Genomic DNA, 19,196 nt, shown 5'->3' on the forward strand with positions numbered 1-19,196 from the left:
ATGATACATTCCTGTTCCTCCACAGATGATAATTTCTTCCATTTTCCCCCCTTCTCCCCACACGCTCATAATTGCACATCTCCCACGGGAGATCACGCAAAAGGACAAAGCTGGCCAAAAGCCTACAGCCTCGCGGAGGTGAGCTGGGAGATGGAAAGCATTTGCCGTGTAATGAATGAACTGCCCAAAGTGAGTGTCCTGCAGAACATATTTGTAAGGGGAAAACAAGAAATGGAAACAGCTCCCTTAATACTTCAAGCTGCTGCTCATGTGTGAAATCAGAGAGAATAACAGGTACTGTACCCAGGCAAGATGTGACACCGAACCTTATGCTGGCGCATGCACTATTTCACACAGATACTGCCATGACCTTTGATTTTTTTTTAAAAAATGTGCGTTAGATCTAAGCTCACCTTTGCCTACAGCAACTGGTTTCAGGTTCAGTGATTTGAAAGCAAATTCTTTTGGGTTCAGTCTGGGTTTTGGTTTTCAGGTGTTAATAATCCCGCTATGAATGAACATATACTGAAGACACAGAGGTGCATACGCTGGCAGAGATGTTCTTAGATGTTTCATTCACTATGTTGTTTGAAAAGAGGGGGAAAAAAGTTAATGAGTCTTCCAATGATTATTTTAAATAGAATAATGGGTGTGCATTGATCCCTCTAGCTAATTCCACTTTGAATAATATATCATCCTGACTGAAAGCTTGCTAGTGATGTATTAACTTCATATTTCATCACAGCTTTGGAGGGTGTCTACAGTGAGATATTAACTAGCCGTACCAAGGAGAAAAATGCATTTTTTTTTTTTCAAAAAAAAAGAAAGTAAAAAAAAGTCCCAAATGGTTTTAAAAGCTACTGAACTGACTTTGGGGTCAGGTCTTCTGGCTGCCCCTTATCTCTGTTTGAGTGCAAAGCAGCCACTCGCAATGGAGGCATCCACAGCTCGACCTTAGCTCACATCCTCCCTCGCTTTGTATCAGCTGCATCTCAGCCTGAGTTAGTTGCAGACATCCTCAGACAAGGATGGGACAAACTCAGATACGGATCAGCAATATACATTTTCACTGTGCCCAGTAGGGAAGCCTGAAAATGCAAGATGCGCAAATAGTCACTTCTACACCAAAGGTTGGATGAAATATCAGTGTCCTAAGTGCAAAAGGACAGCGCAGGCTTCCTCAGAATAACACTCAAGAGGATTTTTACCAAAGACTTCACCAAAGCTGTAAGACTATCTCAATAAAAAAAAAAAAAAAAAAAAAAAAAAAAGAGCATGAAACAGAAAGGTAGAGCTAAGTATTGCTCTGATCTGTTTGCGCACGTTAAGTTTCTTTGTTAGCAGATGGAAACATCGACCAGGTATTGTACACGTGCTGGCAGCTGACTGATCAGCTCACCAAACACTTCACAGCTTCCTCCCCGAGCATCACCTCCATTCACTACCACCAGATTTGCAACTCCAGAATGGTAAAAATAAATAAATAAATAATAAACAGCCAGCAATGCATTTTGCTTTCTTTTTGTAAGCCCCTCATTTGCAAACTTTGACTCACACCACTGATAAGGTAGGCTCGTAGGCATTAATTTCACCAAATTATTCATGAGCTTCGAAAGCACAACACTGCTGGCTTACTGTAAGTGAACAGCACATTCAATTAACAAATTACTGAAAGATCTTAATAAGCATATATCTAAGGAAAAACAAAAGATATGTGCAGCTCAAAAGCACAATCTGATTAGCAGCAATAGGGTGTTTAAGATGCAAAGCTCTGTAAAAGACAAAAATGTAATTGCAACACAGAGGCAAGACAACTTCAGCAGCAGATTCTTGAAGCCAAGAAAGCTTGATTGATAGACTGTACCATCTGCAGCTGCGCAAAAAAGGGAAAGAGGAGCTGCAAGTTTATTTAAAGCAATTTTGGTGCACTGAGCCTACTTGTTCTCCTTTGAGAAAATAATATGATTTCTTCATAGAGCATGTAGTCTACTTATTTAAGCAGCAGTGTGCAAGATCTCTCAATCCTACCAGCAGTTCAGCTGGAAAAATGACACACCAGGGGGTAACATTTTATCAGGATGGAGCCTATTTTATAAAAACTGCCATCAGTTATAAACTGCTCTCACCATCTGAGTTTAAAAGAAAAAAAATAGAGTTAGGCCTGGTTTAGAGTTTCCAAAATCTTCCGAATTTATGTGCGTTTTTAGGCATAATAACCATTTTGACCTATGTAAGGGGGGAAATGAAATGGTATAATGAAAAAAACCATCAGGAGCATTACAGCCAGATCATCACACAGCACCCACTCTTTGGTACACAGCTTCACATGTTTGGAGAGGCTGAACTCAAAACTGTGAAACCAAGAATGGAAATTAGTTTTCATTTTCTTCTGCTCCTGGCTTGAATCTGGTAGAAACATATGCAACTGAGAAAAAAACAAGAAACACCTTCAGCTATTTTTTTTTTTCCTGGTGGCGAAACAACAAAATAAAATGTGCTGAGCAAAATGTGAAGGGTGGAAGGGAACAGCTCAGATGGGCATCTGGAACCCCAGCGTTTTGCAGGAGTTTGTAATTTAATTGCTCCAGCTAAGCTTGCCTAGGATGCAGCAGAGATTTCCGGCCTTTTTCCTCTCTTGCAGACGACACAAAGGATTTTGGTGACAGAGGTCACAACAATCGCCCCTTTAAAACGAAGAAAAGGATTCGTCTCAGCTTCCCAGCATCTTTCATTCATTCTACATGAAAAGTCCTCATTTTTCTCTCTCTCCCAGCATTGCCCTCAGCTCATTTCCCCACGACTGCAGCAGCGGCTCTCTCCAGCCCGCCAGTACAAGATGACTCAAGCCGGCATCTATGAGTCACAAACACAAAGGATGCAGAAATGTCAATTAAGTTACACAGCCACTTCCCCAATGACAACCACACCTCAGTTCACAATTAAATTAGAAATCCAATGAAAACGAATTGTTGTAGGGCAGAATTCTTATCTCCTGCTTTGAAACATCAAACTCCAGCGTAGTTTGCTTGTTCCTTTTGCCTCATTTTTAAGTAGGTTGGTGTGAACTCATCTCCTGAAACCGCTGCAGCGGCCACAGAACATTTCCCGTGCCTAACGAAGCGGTGGGCCGGGAGGGCGCTTGGGTTTCCGGGCATCTTTGTGGTACAAGAACCCAATTTTAGACCAGTGGTGTTCATTAATAGCTTCCTGGCGCAAGAGGACAAGCAAGTCAGTCAACCATAATACACTTTTTTTGGTATGTATGGTTCTCTCTCAAGCAAGTGCTTGATTTTTTCTCGTCTTATAAAAATTCTCAATGTAATTTAATTTCCTGCAGATGTGTGCACCTTTTCAAAATGCCACGTCCTTGCACAGTGCAGTACTCACAGTACCTACAGTACGAAAGTACCAGCTAATCCTCAGTTTCTTCACTTGTGCCTCCGCTCTCATTTCTGAGCCACCTCCCTTTTCCATCGCCCACCTGCCACATCCTCCTCACTTTTTCTTCCCACCCAGTGAGCTGTTTCTGTCTCCTCCAACGCTACAGCATCTTCTCTTCCCAAATCGTTCCACATCACCCCCTCGAGAACCCTTGCACGGTTGTGTCACCTCCTCTTCTCCTCCCTCCGCGTTCCGCACCACTGAGGAGGTCCCTGTCTCCTTCCACCCCTACCCGGATGTCTTTCCATGGAGACAGGGACAAAAATCAGCCTGGGCTACAGAGGACAGCAAATGGGCTAGACCGGGGAAACTGATTCCAGCAGAAAGGGCGCAGAGCCCAGCTGCGGGACTGCCAAGGACTCCCACTGCTGATGGGCAGGAGATGCACCAAGAGGGACATCCTTGGGCCAGGGCAGGTACCAGCAGCGGAGCTGTCACAGCAACAGAAATCTGAGAGGCAGTCCTCATCTAAATTTTCTTTAAGCCACTGAATTAAGAATGGCAGGATGTGGCCCACAATTCTTTTCTCAGCCGTTTCTGCGTTGCTCAAGTTCCTGCAGCAACAAAAGCACAACTCAAAAAAACCCACCCGATTTCACCCGGTGGAACACTACACACAACAGTGAGGATCATATGTCAAGCTGTTTGTTTTTCACTTGGTTAGAATGACCCAACAACTCACTCAGTTCCTTACAAAAACATTTCAACAAGTATCATGGCTGGTGTTTAGAGGAAACGGGGAAATTATTGTGCAGAAAAAAGCACTTAAAATACAAGTGCATTAAAAGCCTGGGAAACACTGAGTTTGTGGCAGCAGTTTCTTCCTCTTGAAATACAAAGAATCGCAAAAACTAACATGACATGTACGCTTGTTTCAAGATGTTCTACATTTCAGCAGTGGCAAAGTGAATGCTATTCAATCATTGCGAGTAGGTGATAGTCTTAAAGCCACAGAACTCCTCAAGATGCTTTACCCTTCATGCCTCCGCTCCACGGGCTTCTTGCAGCTTTCCGGTGCTCCTGCTGAGTGTGACCCATCTACAGAGGGGGTTTTCAAGCTCTGGCTCTGGTCAGGAAGCTCTCTTCCGACAGAGGATGCAACCTCAAAATTGCCAGAATCTTAAATTCTCAGGAAAAGGATTGAGCGAAGAAATGAAATGCAACTGAATAACATTTAAAACAAAACTTAAAACACGGTTAGAACAAAAGGTGCTCTTTTTACAAGTCCAGTCTGACCCAGAGCAGTGGAGAAGCTTCCTGCAGGCGGGTGCACACAGGAACGCTCTCAGGAAGAGCCTTCCATCTCCTCTCCTCTCACGCTCTCTAAATCTGCCTGCCAGAGAACCCACCTATTATTTACAGAAGTTTACTTCCTTCTTTATAACCTTGTCTGTTCACTCCCCGGTGCTTTAATTCCTGGGTGTCCACAGATCACACTTGCTGCTTATGATCCTACCACCAACGCTGTGATCAGTCCACTGGGACGTCCGGGCTCCTGGCACATACTTTGGTTCTGACCCCATTTTCAGTATCCACCTCTAGAAAAACTTCTCATCTCTCTTCTCAAAGCCTGGCACCACCGTCATACAACCACCTATTGCAGACACTACAACCTGTGTCAGACTTTCCCCTGCCAAACCCTTGAGCTGGTACAGAGCAAGCCTAGGAGTCAGAGCACAGAGAGCTCTCCCCCAAACCACGTGAGGACCCAACACGGTTTAAATTCCAGCTCAGCTGTAACACACACACAAGGAGCACTGCACTAGTGGCTACTGTGAGGGCGAGAGGGCTTCCAGAGCCTGGTCCTGGAACATCCCACGTTCCCTGCAGACTGACCTCTAATCCCAGCACAATGGGAGGGCACACCTGCATTTGCACTCTCTCTACACCTGCATTTATAGGGGGGCAGCAAGCACTGGAATATAAGGTATGCTAAGAAAGGCATTAAAAATCTTCTATTTTTAGCAGTAAACCCTGGAAATATGCCCCAGATGCAGCACAGGCAGTACTGGAGGAAGAAAGAGGGTACATCCTAACAGGCAGACATAGGCTGGGCACTTATGACATAAACGCAACATTAAAAAAATTGCTTCTGACACAAGAACAGCTGACAGAGATAATCTCCATAGCTCAGCATGAATTTATACAGCCTTTCAGCAACTCTATTAGACAGGTGTGGTAGCAGCCAGCTGTGCCGCAGGCACAGACCAAGTTTCTCTAAGCCTGAGTGCCCATATGGCCCTGCCGCACACCGAGGCAGTGCCACCTTCCCAGCCGTCACCCCCTTCTCCCACCATCTGTCCATGGAGAGGTATCGACACCTCTCAAGGAGCAGCGTGGAGCTGGTCTTGGTAACAAGTGAGTTCAGCCTCGGAAATGATGGATGTCTTCATCCCCAACACAGAGACCACCAAACAGCTCTGCCTTAGGTTTAAAAGCCAGCCTTGCTCTGGTCTTTAATTCTCTGCTCGAGTTATAAGAAGAGACAAGTCTAGCCATAAGGTGGGGTGGGCCGTGTGTTGTTAGAGAAGGTAAGCTTATTAGCTGAAATATGATAAATCTCCGTAGATATCTGGGGTAGCAGAAGGCAACAGTTTGCTTAGCTGTATCACTGGTAATGAGTTGGCAAAAGGAGAGCATTCCGACACGCTAACCTAAAGTTTAATCTGACTGGTATGCATTTGGGGAGAGCTTCTAACAATCCTGGTTTACCCAAGATGGGGAACTAGCTGTCTGCTCATGCCTCCCCTGAAACGCAGAAGGATATAAAAGCATGTGCTTTCAGCAGTTTAGAATATGAAATGCAGAAAAAAATATTTGAAAAGTGATTGATGCAGTCTAATCATGTTTCACACAAGAGTATTTCAAATTACATTACGTGTTTTTATAGGATGCAGATATGATAAAGAAGGTTTGCCAGGTGGCAAGGTAGGCAGGGGGGAAGGAGTAAGAAAATTTTCTGTTGACTGCTTCTACTATACAGGCATGTAGATAATACACACAGAAATACTATCTTAGCTGTTAGGGTTATGGAGCTTCACTTTCTAATCAACATTTACCCACATAGCTGTTTTTAAATATTGATCTGGTGGTATGATCCCAAGGGAAAATCATATATCAAAAGGGGTGATTTAATTCAATCATCCTGATTCCAGCATAATGGGATCCTATTTCTCCTAAAACCCAGAGAGCAGTAACTTAAGCAAAGCTTACAGATCAGCTAATATATTTACAGCCTTAAAATAACATGAGACACACTATAAAATACACTGAGATTCAAAGTTAATCTGTTTTAGCAATATTCTTGCAGCAAGTAAAGATGAATTTTCCACTGAAAAAATCCATTCTCTCAGAAGCAAGACTGAGCTTTGTAATAACCAAGCTACCTTCTAATGTGGTACATCATTTTACGTTACTCATAAAGAACAGTTTGCCAAATCTCCAGTTAGGCTTCATTTGATACAGTATACATGTTGCAAAAGCCAATACCTTCTATCAGAGAGTCTCTTTACTCTTGATAATGACTCCATTACAATGCATTTTTGATTCACAGAAATCGTACGGTTACAATCAGCAGCTAAATACTTTTTTTGATGGTATCAGCCAGGCAGTGTTGGGCTTCTCAGTCCTCTCAGAGCTGCAAAGCAGTTGCAAACACTGTGAGCTCGCAGGAAAAATCCTGCTCCATCTTGCAAGCCTCTGAAAACTTACTGCGCAGAGGTGCTGCGAACAGATTTAAGCAGTCTTTATTTAACACACATTTCAATTTTCAGCACAGAATAAGATTGTGATTGGCATTCTTGACTCTCATCTATCTCCAGTAGAGTTTAATGCTCATAAAAGCTCCTCATCCCAGCTACTTTGCTGGTTTTGTTCAGAGAACTCTGATGCAAGCACACCTGAACTTAAAACAAAGGAGGGTTTAATATTACTCAAACTGGGACCATTTAGCTCTTCTCAAACTCACTATCTCAGCTGGATTAGCATGCTTTTCAGTGAACCTCAGATGTAGAAGACATCTGAAAGCTACTAAAATTATACTGTAAAAGGATTCCCAGGTTTACACCCCCTCATCTCCACCCTATGAACTAGAGGATTTCTGATTTAGATTCACAGGAGGTAAAACATCAGATACATGAATTGCTCTGGGCAAGCCGCCATCTCGGCTGCAGAATTATTTTGGGGGGTGATATGCCATCAGCATTATCAGTTAAGCCATCAGCCATACATATAAATGTCTACCTCTGTAAAAAGACATAAAAAAAGGGGCCAGTCCAGCCTCTGATTTACTTTCATTGCCTTTCTTTGACCCCTGGAAAGAAAAGCACCGGCTCAGAAAACCCTTGATACTCATCTCTCCCACAGTTGTCCTGCAGCACAGACACTACAGATGATAAAAACCAGCAACAGTTCGACCCTCCGGCAGTAACCTGGAACACTGGATTTGCAGTCATTTAGAAGAGATTATATTAAATTATTGAGGGATATTTGCCTGCATGTTTGATCTGCATTATGTGCAATGTATAGGAATTATAGAGGAAACCACATGTGTCATCGGTAATAACCGGGGTGGTACTTACACAGACACACCAACCTGACGCTGCCCCTGAGAGGGGCGGGCAGCACCTTCTGCTCCCAACCTCCCCTTTTCCCTCCCTTGCACGCTTCTGTGCTTTCATAGCGCGCACAGCCTGGGAAAAACACACTGACTTCGCAGCTGGACCTGCTCTGTGACTTGGCTAAGGGCTGACGGGGTGGGCCCACTGCTCTTGCTGGCAGCACAGGCGAAAGCAGAATTGAGATGAGGAGGTAACCCCCTTGCTGATTGCACAAAAACGACATGTTCCATTTATTTGCACAACGCGAGCCCTAAGTGATTCTTACATCTTGCAGCAACCTATTAAGAAAAAGAGACTTTGTGAATGGAGTATCTGGGTAAACACTTCAAACAAATATATAAATTATGCATAGTCAGTATACTTTTTCCACCTTAGGGATCAAACTGAAACAAGACTAAAGAATTATGTTTTATTTGTATTAAAAATGTATTAGCTGCTGTCCGAGCAGGTTTTCTAGAACATTTGGTATGCTACCCAGGAAATTCTGTCTGAAGCTTGCATTGTTTATTATTGCCAATACTAGGAGAAACTTGGCACTGTTATATCTGAGAACTACAGCAATAATTCTTCAGGCAGAACAGCTTAAATTTAATAAGAATAACTTTTCCTTCTGAGCCAGAAGATCTAAAGGCAAAGGAAGTCCCAATTTTACCCATCTATTTTATATATTCAGACTTTACAACCAATCTCTCTTTTATGGTACAAAGTGAAACCAGGCAATCATTTATGAATGGATCCTGCGCTCACCTCGACTTAATACGTGCCATAACGCTAACTGGTAACCAGAGACACCTGCAGATACAGAGGATGAAAACCAGTGCCATTTTTCTAGGGGTTACACAAATCACGGGCAGCTTCCAAGCAGGATCGTGCCTCACGTGGACCTGAGAGCTGGAGTTTCCTGATGGAAATGTCAGATCTCACTGCCTATGTCCCGTGAATGTAAAACCGCATACACTTGATTAGTCCTCCAAGAGACAAATGGGGTATCAGTCCTGGATGGCTACTGAGGACGGGCTTTGCAGAAAAATAAATCAAATTAAATTTAAAAAAAGGTAGGCAGAGAGACATAAAAAATGATCTTCCTGGTATCCAGGCTGAACGTTTAACAAGAGGGAGAAAACGGAGTCATTCAGAAGCAGCTGCAGTGTCGGGGAGAGAGGAGAAAGGAAAGGAGATGAGCATAAAGCTTTACATCTCCTTTGATTCTGTAACCAAGACCAATTCTAGCAAAACTCTCCGAAGTCTTGGATAGCAAAAAATAGCATTTCATTCCAGCCTCTCTCTCCTTCTCTTAAACAAAAAAGGTCAAGTCAAAATGCACCAGACTCGAAACAAGTAAGAAGAGTGGGGGATGAAGCAATCGTTGCTATCACAGCGATGAGAACAGGTACTTGCAGCAAAGAAAACAAGCCAAGCTCAATGACTTCCCCATGCTCAAAGACACAAAGACAGGTTCTACATGGGGCTGGTGTCCCTAAAGCAGACAACAGGCGAGTGATGGGAGCCTGCACGAAGCCTGGGGGCCTTCTACTCTGGCCCAGCTCTCACGGCACCCAGCTCCAGGTCTGTTTGATGAAATGACAAAGTGACACATCAACAAAGCACACACCAGAGAGCAAAACGCAAAAAGCATTACTGTAGTTAGGGAACTAATTTGTTTTTTAGTCTAATGGTTATAATCAGCAGACTTCCTGAGTATCAATCTTCCTGAACCGCAGAGGGGGTGAGATTATAGACTGACGACTGTAATTTTTACATATTAGACATCGAAGTGTCATTTTCAGGAGTCTGGTAATGAAAACTCCACAAGATATTTTTCTATCAATTGAAAGATTTTTTACTGCATGACTACAAAATGATTTATTTTCTTAAGGCAGTATATTTTTAAATCACAGAGAAGTAAATTATTGTGTTTAAAATGCTGACATTAGACACTAAATATTCCTAATCTGACTCCACTTTTGAGCATGAAGGGTGAAGGGAAGGAAGAGGAGGCAGGAGAGTATGTCGATGCATGCTGCTCATGTTCTTAGGGCAAGTTATTCAAACAAAAACAGTAAACTATAAGGGGACAATTATGAGAATTAAGGCTAACAAATTGATATGTAATTTAATGAAGCAAGTTAATAACAGCATCCCACTTGGGATTAATCGTAATACATTAATCAATTAATAACCATTGAGAAGCAAAAAAGCTGCACATCAAAAGCATTTACAATGCTGTAAACCAAAAGATAATGATCCTGACATTCAGACGAACGTTAAACTGGAAGAGCAAAGAGATCTATTCCCCATGCAATGCACATGACCAGCTCACATTAACGGTTACAACAGATCGTTCAAGACATTTAGAAGAGACCCCATAAAGCATACGGAAAGTGGTTTTTCACATCTGAAAATTTGCACAAGTTTGGAGTTCAAGTCCTCTCAACAGCAAAAAAGTTTACAGTTACTTCCTAACATCGGCAATGGTCATGTTTCCATAAAAATAAATAAATAAATAAATAAAATAGCAATGGAGTGTGTTTCATCACAAAAAGTAAAAGGCACTTAGTAAGGCAACACCACTGCCAGCCACCCTCCCCACTGCTACTTCAAATCCAGGGAAGCATCAGCACAAGTTAAAAGCCTCGGCAGTTAAGAAGGCATTTACAGTGCACTTATGGGAGAAAAATATATCTAATTTTTATCTTTAGTTAGAGGCTTCTCCAGACGCTTGGGAAGTTGCATTTCTCTAGAAATATCTGAAATTAAAAACAATATAGAAGTCAAAGACTCTGTGCACTCTAGTATTTCACTCTGCACTGCAAAAAGGGCTGCATGACATCACGTTCCGTACAGACCATATCCTTTAAAACTCAACCTAACAAAAAGGCTTTAATTGAAAGTATTGCATTTTGGAGGTCATCTGACATAAAATCTTGCTTCCTGCTCTCCTGCCTTATAGGAAAACACCATGAATGAGTTCATAAAGCCAGAGAGAAGAAGGGAAAGGAAGACGATTGCTTGGGCGCTGAAGAAGATAAGTGCACATAAGGTAGATTATCTTTCTATGCTGCACAGTCAGCCTGTGGATAGAAAAGTTTCAACACAGCAGGTTGCAGCCATCATGATCTAGAGACTGCAAATGCCTCTTGGCAGAACACAGGCAAGCAGAAGCAGAACGATGTGTTTGCTTCCAAGAACGATCTGTTTCAGCCGCCCTGTCAGTCTGTCTGCCTCCAAATCCAGCCCCCCTTTCGCTCACGCAGTTGTACTTCATTCCTCCAAGCACGCTTGCTCAGATGTTCGGGCTGCTGTGTGAACACCTCTGCTCTTAGCAGCCTTCGACTTAGCCACATGGGCTCCTTCTCATGAGTAAGCCGCGGCAAATGCAGAGCCATGTGAATGAGCAAGCCTGGCTACACAGAACTCTGCAAGCCAAGAGAAACTTCGCTCGTGTTTGTCTGGGGTTTGAGCTGGGGGATTACCAGGAACCCAGGCTCTGCATGGTGACCCCAGGAAGCAGAGTCACTTTTCAGTGCTGTTGTCCATTGATGGAAAATTTAGAGTAGTGCAGATCACTCAATGCTGGAAAAACACACGCAAAAACAAAAAACAAAACAAAACAAAAAAACACAGGTGAGAGGGCCAGCGTTTCTCCTGTGCAATTCAGCTCTCTAACGAAGTCCTCGTTCCTCGAGCCCAGCAGCACACCAGGATCCCAGTCCCGACCCCTTCCTGGCTCACCGTGCTCCCCCCAGAGCTCTCGGCTTTTGCTCGGTGGATGGAGTTCCTGAGCTCATCCCCGCAGCCTGCTGCTCCCTTACCTTAACAGCAATTCTACCCTTAAAAAACACGTGAAGCATAACAAAACTGTACAAAGGTTTGATTCACAATACGGATAAAGCCTCATTGTTAAGCACTTAAAAGTCAGTATGCACCAAGACTGAAACCGGGTATATACTTATTTTGTATTTTTTTTTTTTTTTTTTTTTTTTTTTTTTACTCACAGAGCTATTCCCCATCTGTTCTCCCCTTACTTTCTTCCTTTACATAAAATATTCAAAAATATTCAAATTTCTCAGAAACTTTCAAGAGAAGATGAAATGGAATAAAATCTGAAATAAAAATCTGAACAGTTTATGAAATTCTTTTTGTTTTCTGAAATTAAAAGGTAATACTTTCTAGAAACACCCTCCATGAATTTTTGTCCTCTACCCAAACCCAGCTTCCAAGTACAAGGGTTTCAGTACAAGTTTTTTGATCAGTGTGACCACTGATTGTTAGGCACCGAAACTTGCATGGTTTGGCTAAAGAAGACCAGCTTTGGAGACTGTTCAGTGCCGTTCACATACTGAATTCAACCCAGATCTAGCAGGTTTTAAGAAATTCTCATAATTTTGTATTTAAATTCTCAATGACAGAAAATCACTTTTGCCCTTTTATAAGTTTATTTCCATCCATTTACTGCAAAGTTAGGTGAATTCTCTGCTCCAGAGATGCTTTGTATCACTGTCCCTCATTACATGTATTGTACAAGGTGTTTCTCAGAAATATGTTTCCTCACAGCTGTACAAACGCAATCTACCTGCTCTGATTTCCTCATCCCTTATAGCTTGGGGTAGCTACTTTGTATTGCTATATTTTTCTTCAACTATCTATAGGCCCTACTACTGTTTTTATTAGTAATGACTAGAAGTTTTAAAATAGCTGCAATGATTTAAAAATACTAGGAAAATGTACTTCAGTGAGCACAAAAACATTTCAAATTGTTTTGCTTGTCTTCTATTGCACAGAGGGTTACTAATACGCAAGCATTCACTTTGACAAATATAAATTATACTTTTGAAAGGCACTGAATAAGTAACTCTAGCTGCACACATTTTCATATTATGAAGATAATAAAAAAACTGCACTAATTACTAAATAATACTGCTAATCAATAATAATTGTTTTATTATTCATAAGCTACTATTAATAAAACACCATGGGCTCTAATGTAACCATTAAAAGAATTAATACTGTAATTTAATTTTAAGGCCCTTACATGTATCTGAAGTCTATTAAAATAAATGAAAAGCCTCTCAATAACTCTGGATGATGCCCTGCATGTTAATGATCCTACGTGTTATCTGAGCTGCTGCAAATCACCTTTAAGATACTGCCTAAACACTGTAGCACTGATGATCCTTCATGTAGGTGGACATAATCATGTTTCAGGAGAAGGGTACACCTTCTGCTTCATTTTCATTATCAAGCTAGTTTTGCTCAGTCTTCCTAACAGCATCTCGGTACAGGAGGTGTTGAATTAGGGAATTTGCCAAAAACTGAGGCAGGGACTTGGGATTCTGGTCTCCTACCTGGATAACCAGATATGGTTATCTAAATAGGAACTGTATTTAAAGCAGTTATTCACTGGATTTATTCGGTTATGATAGAAAACACCTGGAACACTTAATGACAAGGAAGAAAGGGTTTCTAGGGAAGTTAAAAGCTGAATTGTATTATTTGAGAAACGTGCATTAAAAAAGGGCATATTTGTGCCAAATATTCAATAACTTCAACGGTGTTCCACTGATTTATTGTGTTTAGCTCACTTAGACCCCTGTGAAAAGTGAGTTATTGATCACCTTTACAAAGCACACAAAGTACTACCACCAAAAATCTTATAAAAGCAAAGCCACGATTACTTTCACTGATATGAAATGGCAGGCCAGAAAAAGACCAAACTTTTGATTTTTGACATGTACTTTGAACATCCCATTAGTTGCATACTTGCTCCCAAGTAGCTAATTATCTTTAAAAATCTAGCCCTATAATGCTAAAGCTCACGAGTAATCGAGGTACCAACATCACTTACAATTATGAAGACAATTTTAATGATGAAAGCATTGCTAAAAGTTATTTTAAAATTCATTTTTACTTTAACTTCTTTAGAGATGATTTGTTTGAGTACCTGAGCTCCAGTAACTAATCACTGATGGCTTTCTTTGCAAATACTAAAATAGATTTATAGGCCCTCCCTGTAGGAACAAGAATTCCATCACCTCCTCCTGAATTTCTGAGCTATCGAGTATTTGATGAGCGCTTAGGGAATCAGTATTGTGTCTTTTCATAGCAGTAATCAAAGAATGAAGTATTCTCTCCTGTAATGAATCTACCGCAGGCCCAAAAGATGAATATTTCAAATGCAAAAGCAATATGTTTGTTTTGAACATATTTAAGTTTGGCTTTAATAAAGCAAGTAGTGAAGTGTGCAATGAATTATATTGTTAGATGGTTAAAACAGAGCCGTGCAATATGTCTGAATGCATTTAATCCAAATAACTATTCATTTTAAATATGACTTGTAAATATGTATTACACGGATGTATACGAATGGATGATTCAGGAGCCAGTGAGAGATCTGGGCCTTCCCTTCTACTCCTGGCTTGCTTCAAAACTGGCTCAGCCTGACAATTAACTGAGGCCTAGAGCCAGAATATCATTAAATAAAAGCTGAACCTTACAAGGGCTGAAATTAAGCACATACACAAACTATTCAAGTTTAGGACCTTTTAAATCAAGACTTAAGTGGGACTGCTGGACTGGGACCTGAAATGTGTCTCGGCAGATGAGGTGGACTCAGCACACGCTGCAGACAACATGGGTCCTGTCCCTGCTCTGTCATCGTGTCTGCAAACCCAGAAGCTTTTACTAAAGACTACGAGGATGCTGCTGGCTGGAAGAAACGGACATGAGAAGTTGTAAAACTCCCACTAGCACTAGTTTCATTTTGAGATACACCAAGTACCCCCAACACTGTCAGGTATGGTCAAAAAAACAACCAAAAATACCCCCCCCCCCCAAAAAAAAAAAAAAAAAAAAGTTTTCTTTAATAACAGCAACAAAACACACACAAGAGCTTTATGGCTCACATTGCTATTACATGCTGCAATTCCCACTTCCTCTTGAAACACACAAAGCATTTTCTACAGAAATTCCCACTTGAAGAAAACAGCCCTTTCTCCCACTGATTCCCCTTCCCGCACTGAAGCCCGTGTATGGGCTTTAATGACCATTCTGCCTTTTGGCAACAGCTTCTGGAGCTCCCTTTTACCCATTTCAGCTCGTTCCAGATGAATAGCTTTTAAAATAATTTGACCAAGACAGATGAGAGGTGCCTAAGTCACCTTGCTCCTTTGTCACACAGAACAGGGACCCTTTTCCTCAGCACACCTGATTGCTTTACAACTTGCATGCCAATGCAAAACACAGCTTTCACAGCCCAGGTAGAGATCTCAGACCAGATCATCATATTTGCAAATTGAGAATAGCTGATGTAGAGTCCCCAGCAATTTCATGTGACACCCTCTGAGCGTCTACCTGCAATGAACTACAGAGATGAGCACTTATAGCAGCTTGTGTATGCAAGAATTGTTCCTGATTTCAACTAGCAATTTTCTTCATTTGTCAGGTCAACTGACCTGCAGCATGCAAACAAAAAGAGAATTTATCAACAGAGCTTACAATGAAAGCAACGAGAAAAGCAGAGATGTAATTAGCAGCAATTACAATAAAGTTCCAAGTGCTTCAATTATCCAAGTTCAGAACCAACGTGCTTTACCTGGAAATTGCCCTTGAAAGAATGAATTCAATAAGTAAAATTCTTATATAGTGTAAGTTAAATTATTTAAAAACGAGGAAAGAGGGTTCTTAATTACTTAATGTTTCACCAATAATTATACAGTTCAGTATAATGTTCACTCACTGGAGAACCTGATTTTCAAGGGAACATTTGTGAACTTCAGTCAAACAAAACCCACCTGCCAGACCATAAATTCAGTCACCACAGCACACATTCATTCCAACATGGAATTAACACATTAGCAAAAATCCAAATCTTGACTTAATGGCAAACCTAGCCAATAATTTTCACCTTAAAATATTTACATAGAGAAGGATGCATAATTCAGTCTTCTCATGTGTTTGCAAACAAACAAACAAACAGTAGGCCCTGCATCAGTGCAATTTTTTAACGTTGTGTTGTAAATAACTGTTAGAGGTGGGACTAGAGCTCAGAAAAGAACAGACTAAGCAGACTAGGAAATTAGTATCTGAATAGTTACAGCTGCCAATCAAGATGTGGACACGGACATCATAGGGTCATTTAATTTAACAGTTACTATGAGTTAATTTTAAAATTAGTTGCATGAAATGGTAGCCTATCCACGTGGTGCCCTTGGGAGCTAGCCTAAAGGCACACCAGGTATTTCTGAACGAAATTTTGTGTAAATGTTTTCCAAGTCACGGATCACCAACTCCATCACCCGATACACAGCAGAGGGAACTACAGCAGCACCTCCGACAAACACGGTATGGATCTGCAAAGGATTATCACCATCAGTTACTAACCCCCAGTACAGAAGCTGTACCTCCCTTGGACAAAAAGGAAAATCATAGAATCATAGAATCATAGAATATCCTGAGTTGGAAGGGACCCTTAAGGATCATCAAGTCCAACTCTTGACACCGCACAGGTCTACCCAAAAACCCTCCTGATGGCCAAAATAGCAGTGATTACACCGACTTCCTTAGCATTTGCTCACATGGGCCAAAATTCAGCGCGTGCCCCTTCAGGATGGGGACTTTGGGCTGAGCTACCCAAAAGGAAGACCTGATACACTCAGAAGTTTAATGGCACATTGCTGATTTACCATTTCAACCCAGAGAAAAGGAGAAAAAAAAGAAAGAAACCATTTCCTTTCAGCCACAAAACAGATTGTCGCTGGGTCACTTTGCCAAGGATTACCTTAACCCCATCACTCTGGAAGAGATCAGTGACTCTTTATCAAGTAATGCCTTCAGATTTCATGGCTCCTGGAGCAGAGGAGCCCAGCTGCACCATCACCTGGACTTTACAGCCTAATGTCCTGTGGCTTGCAGGGCTAGAGATGATGAAAAGTATAGATTTTTGCATCCCTCAGGAGACCACAATACTCAGTATTCATCTTAAAAAGTTTGAGGTCTCTTACAATCAAAGATGTTTTTTTACAGCATTACTGACTATTATAGGTTATTTTTAGTGAGTTTAATGGCTCCCTTGGAGTTGTGCAAAGTGGGACTCATAGTAAGCACAGCACCTGGATTTGCACGTGGGGAATATATGACATTCCCACTACAATTTTAAGATCCTCTAAAACCTGTTTTTTTTGGGGGGGCATAAATGTTACATACAGACTAGGCAATGGTGTGACATGGGGCAGTGCTTCACACAGCTTATGTGGAGCTTATTTGGGCAACAAATTGCAATTACATTTAGGTAATTAAATTCCAGACATGCTGTCCCACAACGTGCATTGTGCACCATGACATAACACATGCTCCTTCTGACATTGCTCACATACAACGTGCAGCTTTCCATCACGGCATAAATCACCTAACAGTGACTCCGGTTGTTCTATTTCTAAACTTCTGTCACATAAGGCCAAATTCAATTGCCCAATCCTTCCCACATCACAGCAAGATTAGGAAGTCTGGGGAAACGTCCTGCTATGCCACTGCAAATTATCGCAGCTCCACCAACTTTACTCTAACACGAAAGGCCACAGAAGTGCGCAGAATTCAGCAATGATGAATTTAACATGCCTACTTCAACTAGCCTGATGTCAGCAGAGTTACAGCAATTTATGCAATACAAGGATCTGTCCTTTTCTCCTTATCAAAGCATTTGATCAAAATCAGTGACATAGAAAAAGACAACCTTGTTTAATTTAAGCAGGAGAGTCAGGCTTGTCACTCTAACATCATAAGGAAAAGAGGGAGGTATTTACATATGGGTACTTGTATATTCTTTTTTATCTGCCTTCACAAAGGTAACAGTGAGATCATTTTCTTCCACAGTAAAATCTCTCGCTAAACCTCACAGAGGACCAGCGTTTTTCCTTGTTCTTCCCTCCCCTCCTTTTGAAAAAGCAACACCTTGAGTTACTTCAAAACCTTCATTAGCTACTTCTCACAGTTCCTGACAGCTTGGTGGGATGGAGCTGCTCTCACTCCATTCCGTTCACCCTCGAGTCAGTAAGGAAAAACTCCATTTCTGATAAAACATGACAAAGAGCCCACACTGCTGAACACCACTGCCACGTGACTTGACCTGCCAGCCGTCACTAACAGCAGTCTCTAACCCGTGCTGCAGTCCTCGAGCATGCTGAACCAACAAATGAGCTAGCTGAGCCTTCACACTCTTGAGGATGCATTTTAAAAAAGTGAATGCATAAATTCACTCATTTGGAAACCTGGTATGCTCAAGAACTTGTTACTATGACAATTTAGAAGAAGCTGCTACAGATAAGATTGATGAAACTTATTGATTAATTTTCTCCCAAGCTATGTTTGAATTTTAAGTTTTCTCCAAGCAGAACCAGTTCACATCCCTGTTAGTATTCCAGGGACCCAAGCAACGTACTTCAGCAGTGAAGTTCCATGATAAATGTGTTCTCCAATCCACATCTGTAAAGCAGCTATCAAATCAAAACAATTGAGGCAAAATTTTTCATTACATTTCTAAATATCCTTATTTACATTTTAAATCACACATAGACAATATGAAATATTATTCACTTAGACAGGTGGGAACAAGAAAACAGATGCATCCATTAAGCTTGAAACAATTCAATGAAATAATCAGTACTTGGTGAAAGCTTTGGTTTATGTACGTAGACCTTTTTAAAGGTTTAAACTTACTTGAAAAAACACGGCCATGGCTCCTACTACCCTGTTTTCTAGAACTGCTGTTCCAAAACTGTCAAAGTCATCAGGATTGTAGAAGTAAATCTGCATCTGTAAAAATTAAAAACAACAACACAATCACGTAAGTGTTGATTCACACAGCTTTCAAATGAGGTGGTGTGTACACACCGTATGCAAATCCAGTGTTATGAACCTAAGATAAAGGAATTCTGCTGAACAATATTGTTTAACTAGGATCTTGATTAATAGCACGACTGTCCTACTGGGACAGTAACCAGGGAACAGAGTCAACGCAATGCATTTTAATAGCAAACCGAAGGATAAACAGTATGACCAGTCTGTTTAGATGGTAAACTTTGTGCTTTTTGCCAGGATCTCTTCATTTCTTTGTTCATTGCAGGCTCATCTCCTGCTCTGCAA

The 19,196-nt window shown here is 41.3% G+C and overlaps 1 protein-coding gene across 3 annotated transcripts in view; it reads right to left on the reverse strand.

The window, feature by feature from the left end:
- The window catches only part of PTPRG (protein tyrosine phosphatase receptor type G), a 398,462-nt gene that overhangs the window by 118,141 nt on the left and 261,125 nt on the right, over positions 1-19,196 (reverse strand). For all 3 annotated transcript variants that reach the window (XM_068694010.1, XM_068694009.1, XM_068694011.1), the window contains one exon: positions 18,771-18,866. In XM_068694010.1, the coding sequence (XP_068550111.1) occupies positions 18,771-18,866 (96 nt within the window). The remainder of the gene's footprint in view (positions 1-18,770; positions 18,867-19,196) is intronic.

The sequence above is a fragment of the Anas acuta genome, chromosome 11 (genome assembly GCF_963932015.1).
Source record: "Anas acuta chromosome 11, bAnaAcu1.1, whole genome shotgun sequence".
NCBI classification, from domain to species: Eukaryota; Metazoa; Chordata; class Aves; order Anseriformes; family Anatidae; genus Anas; species Anas acuta.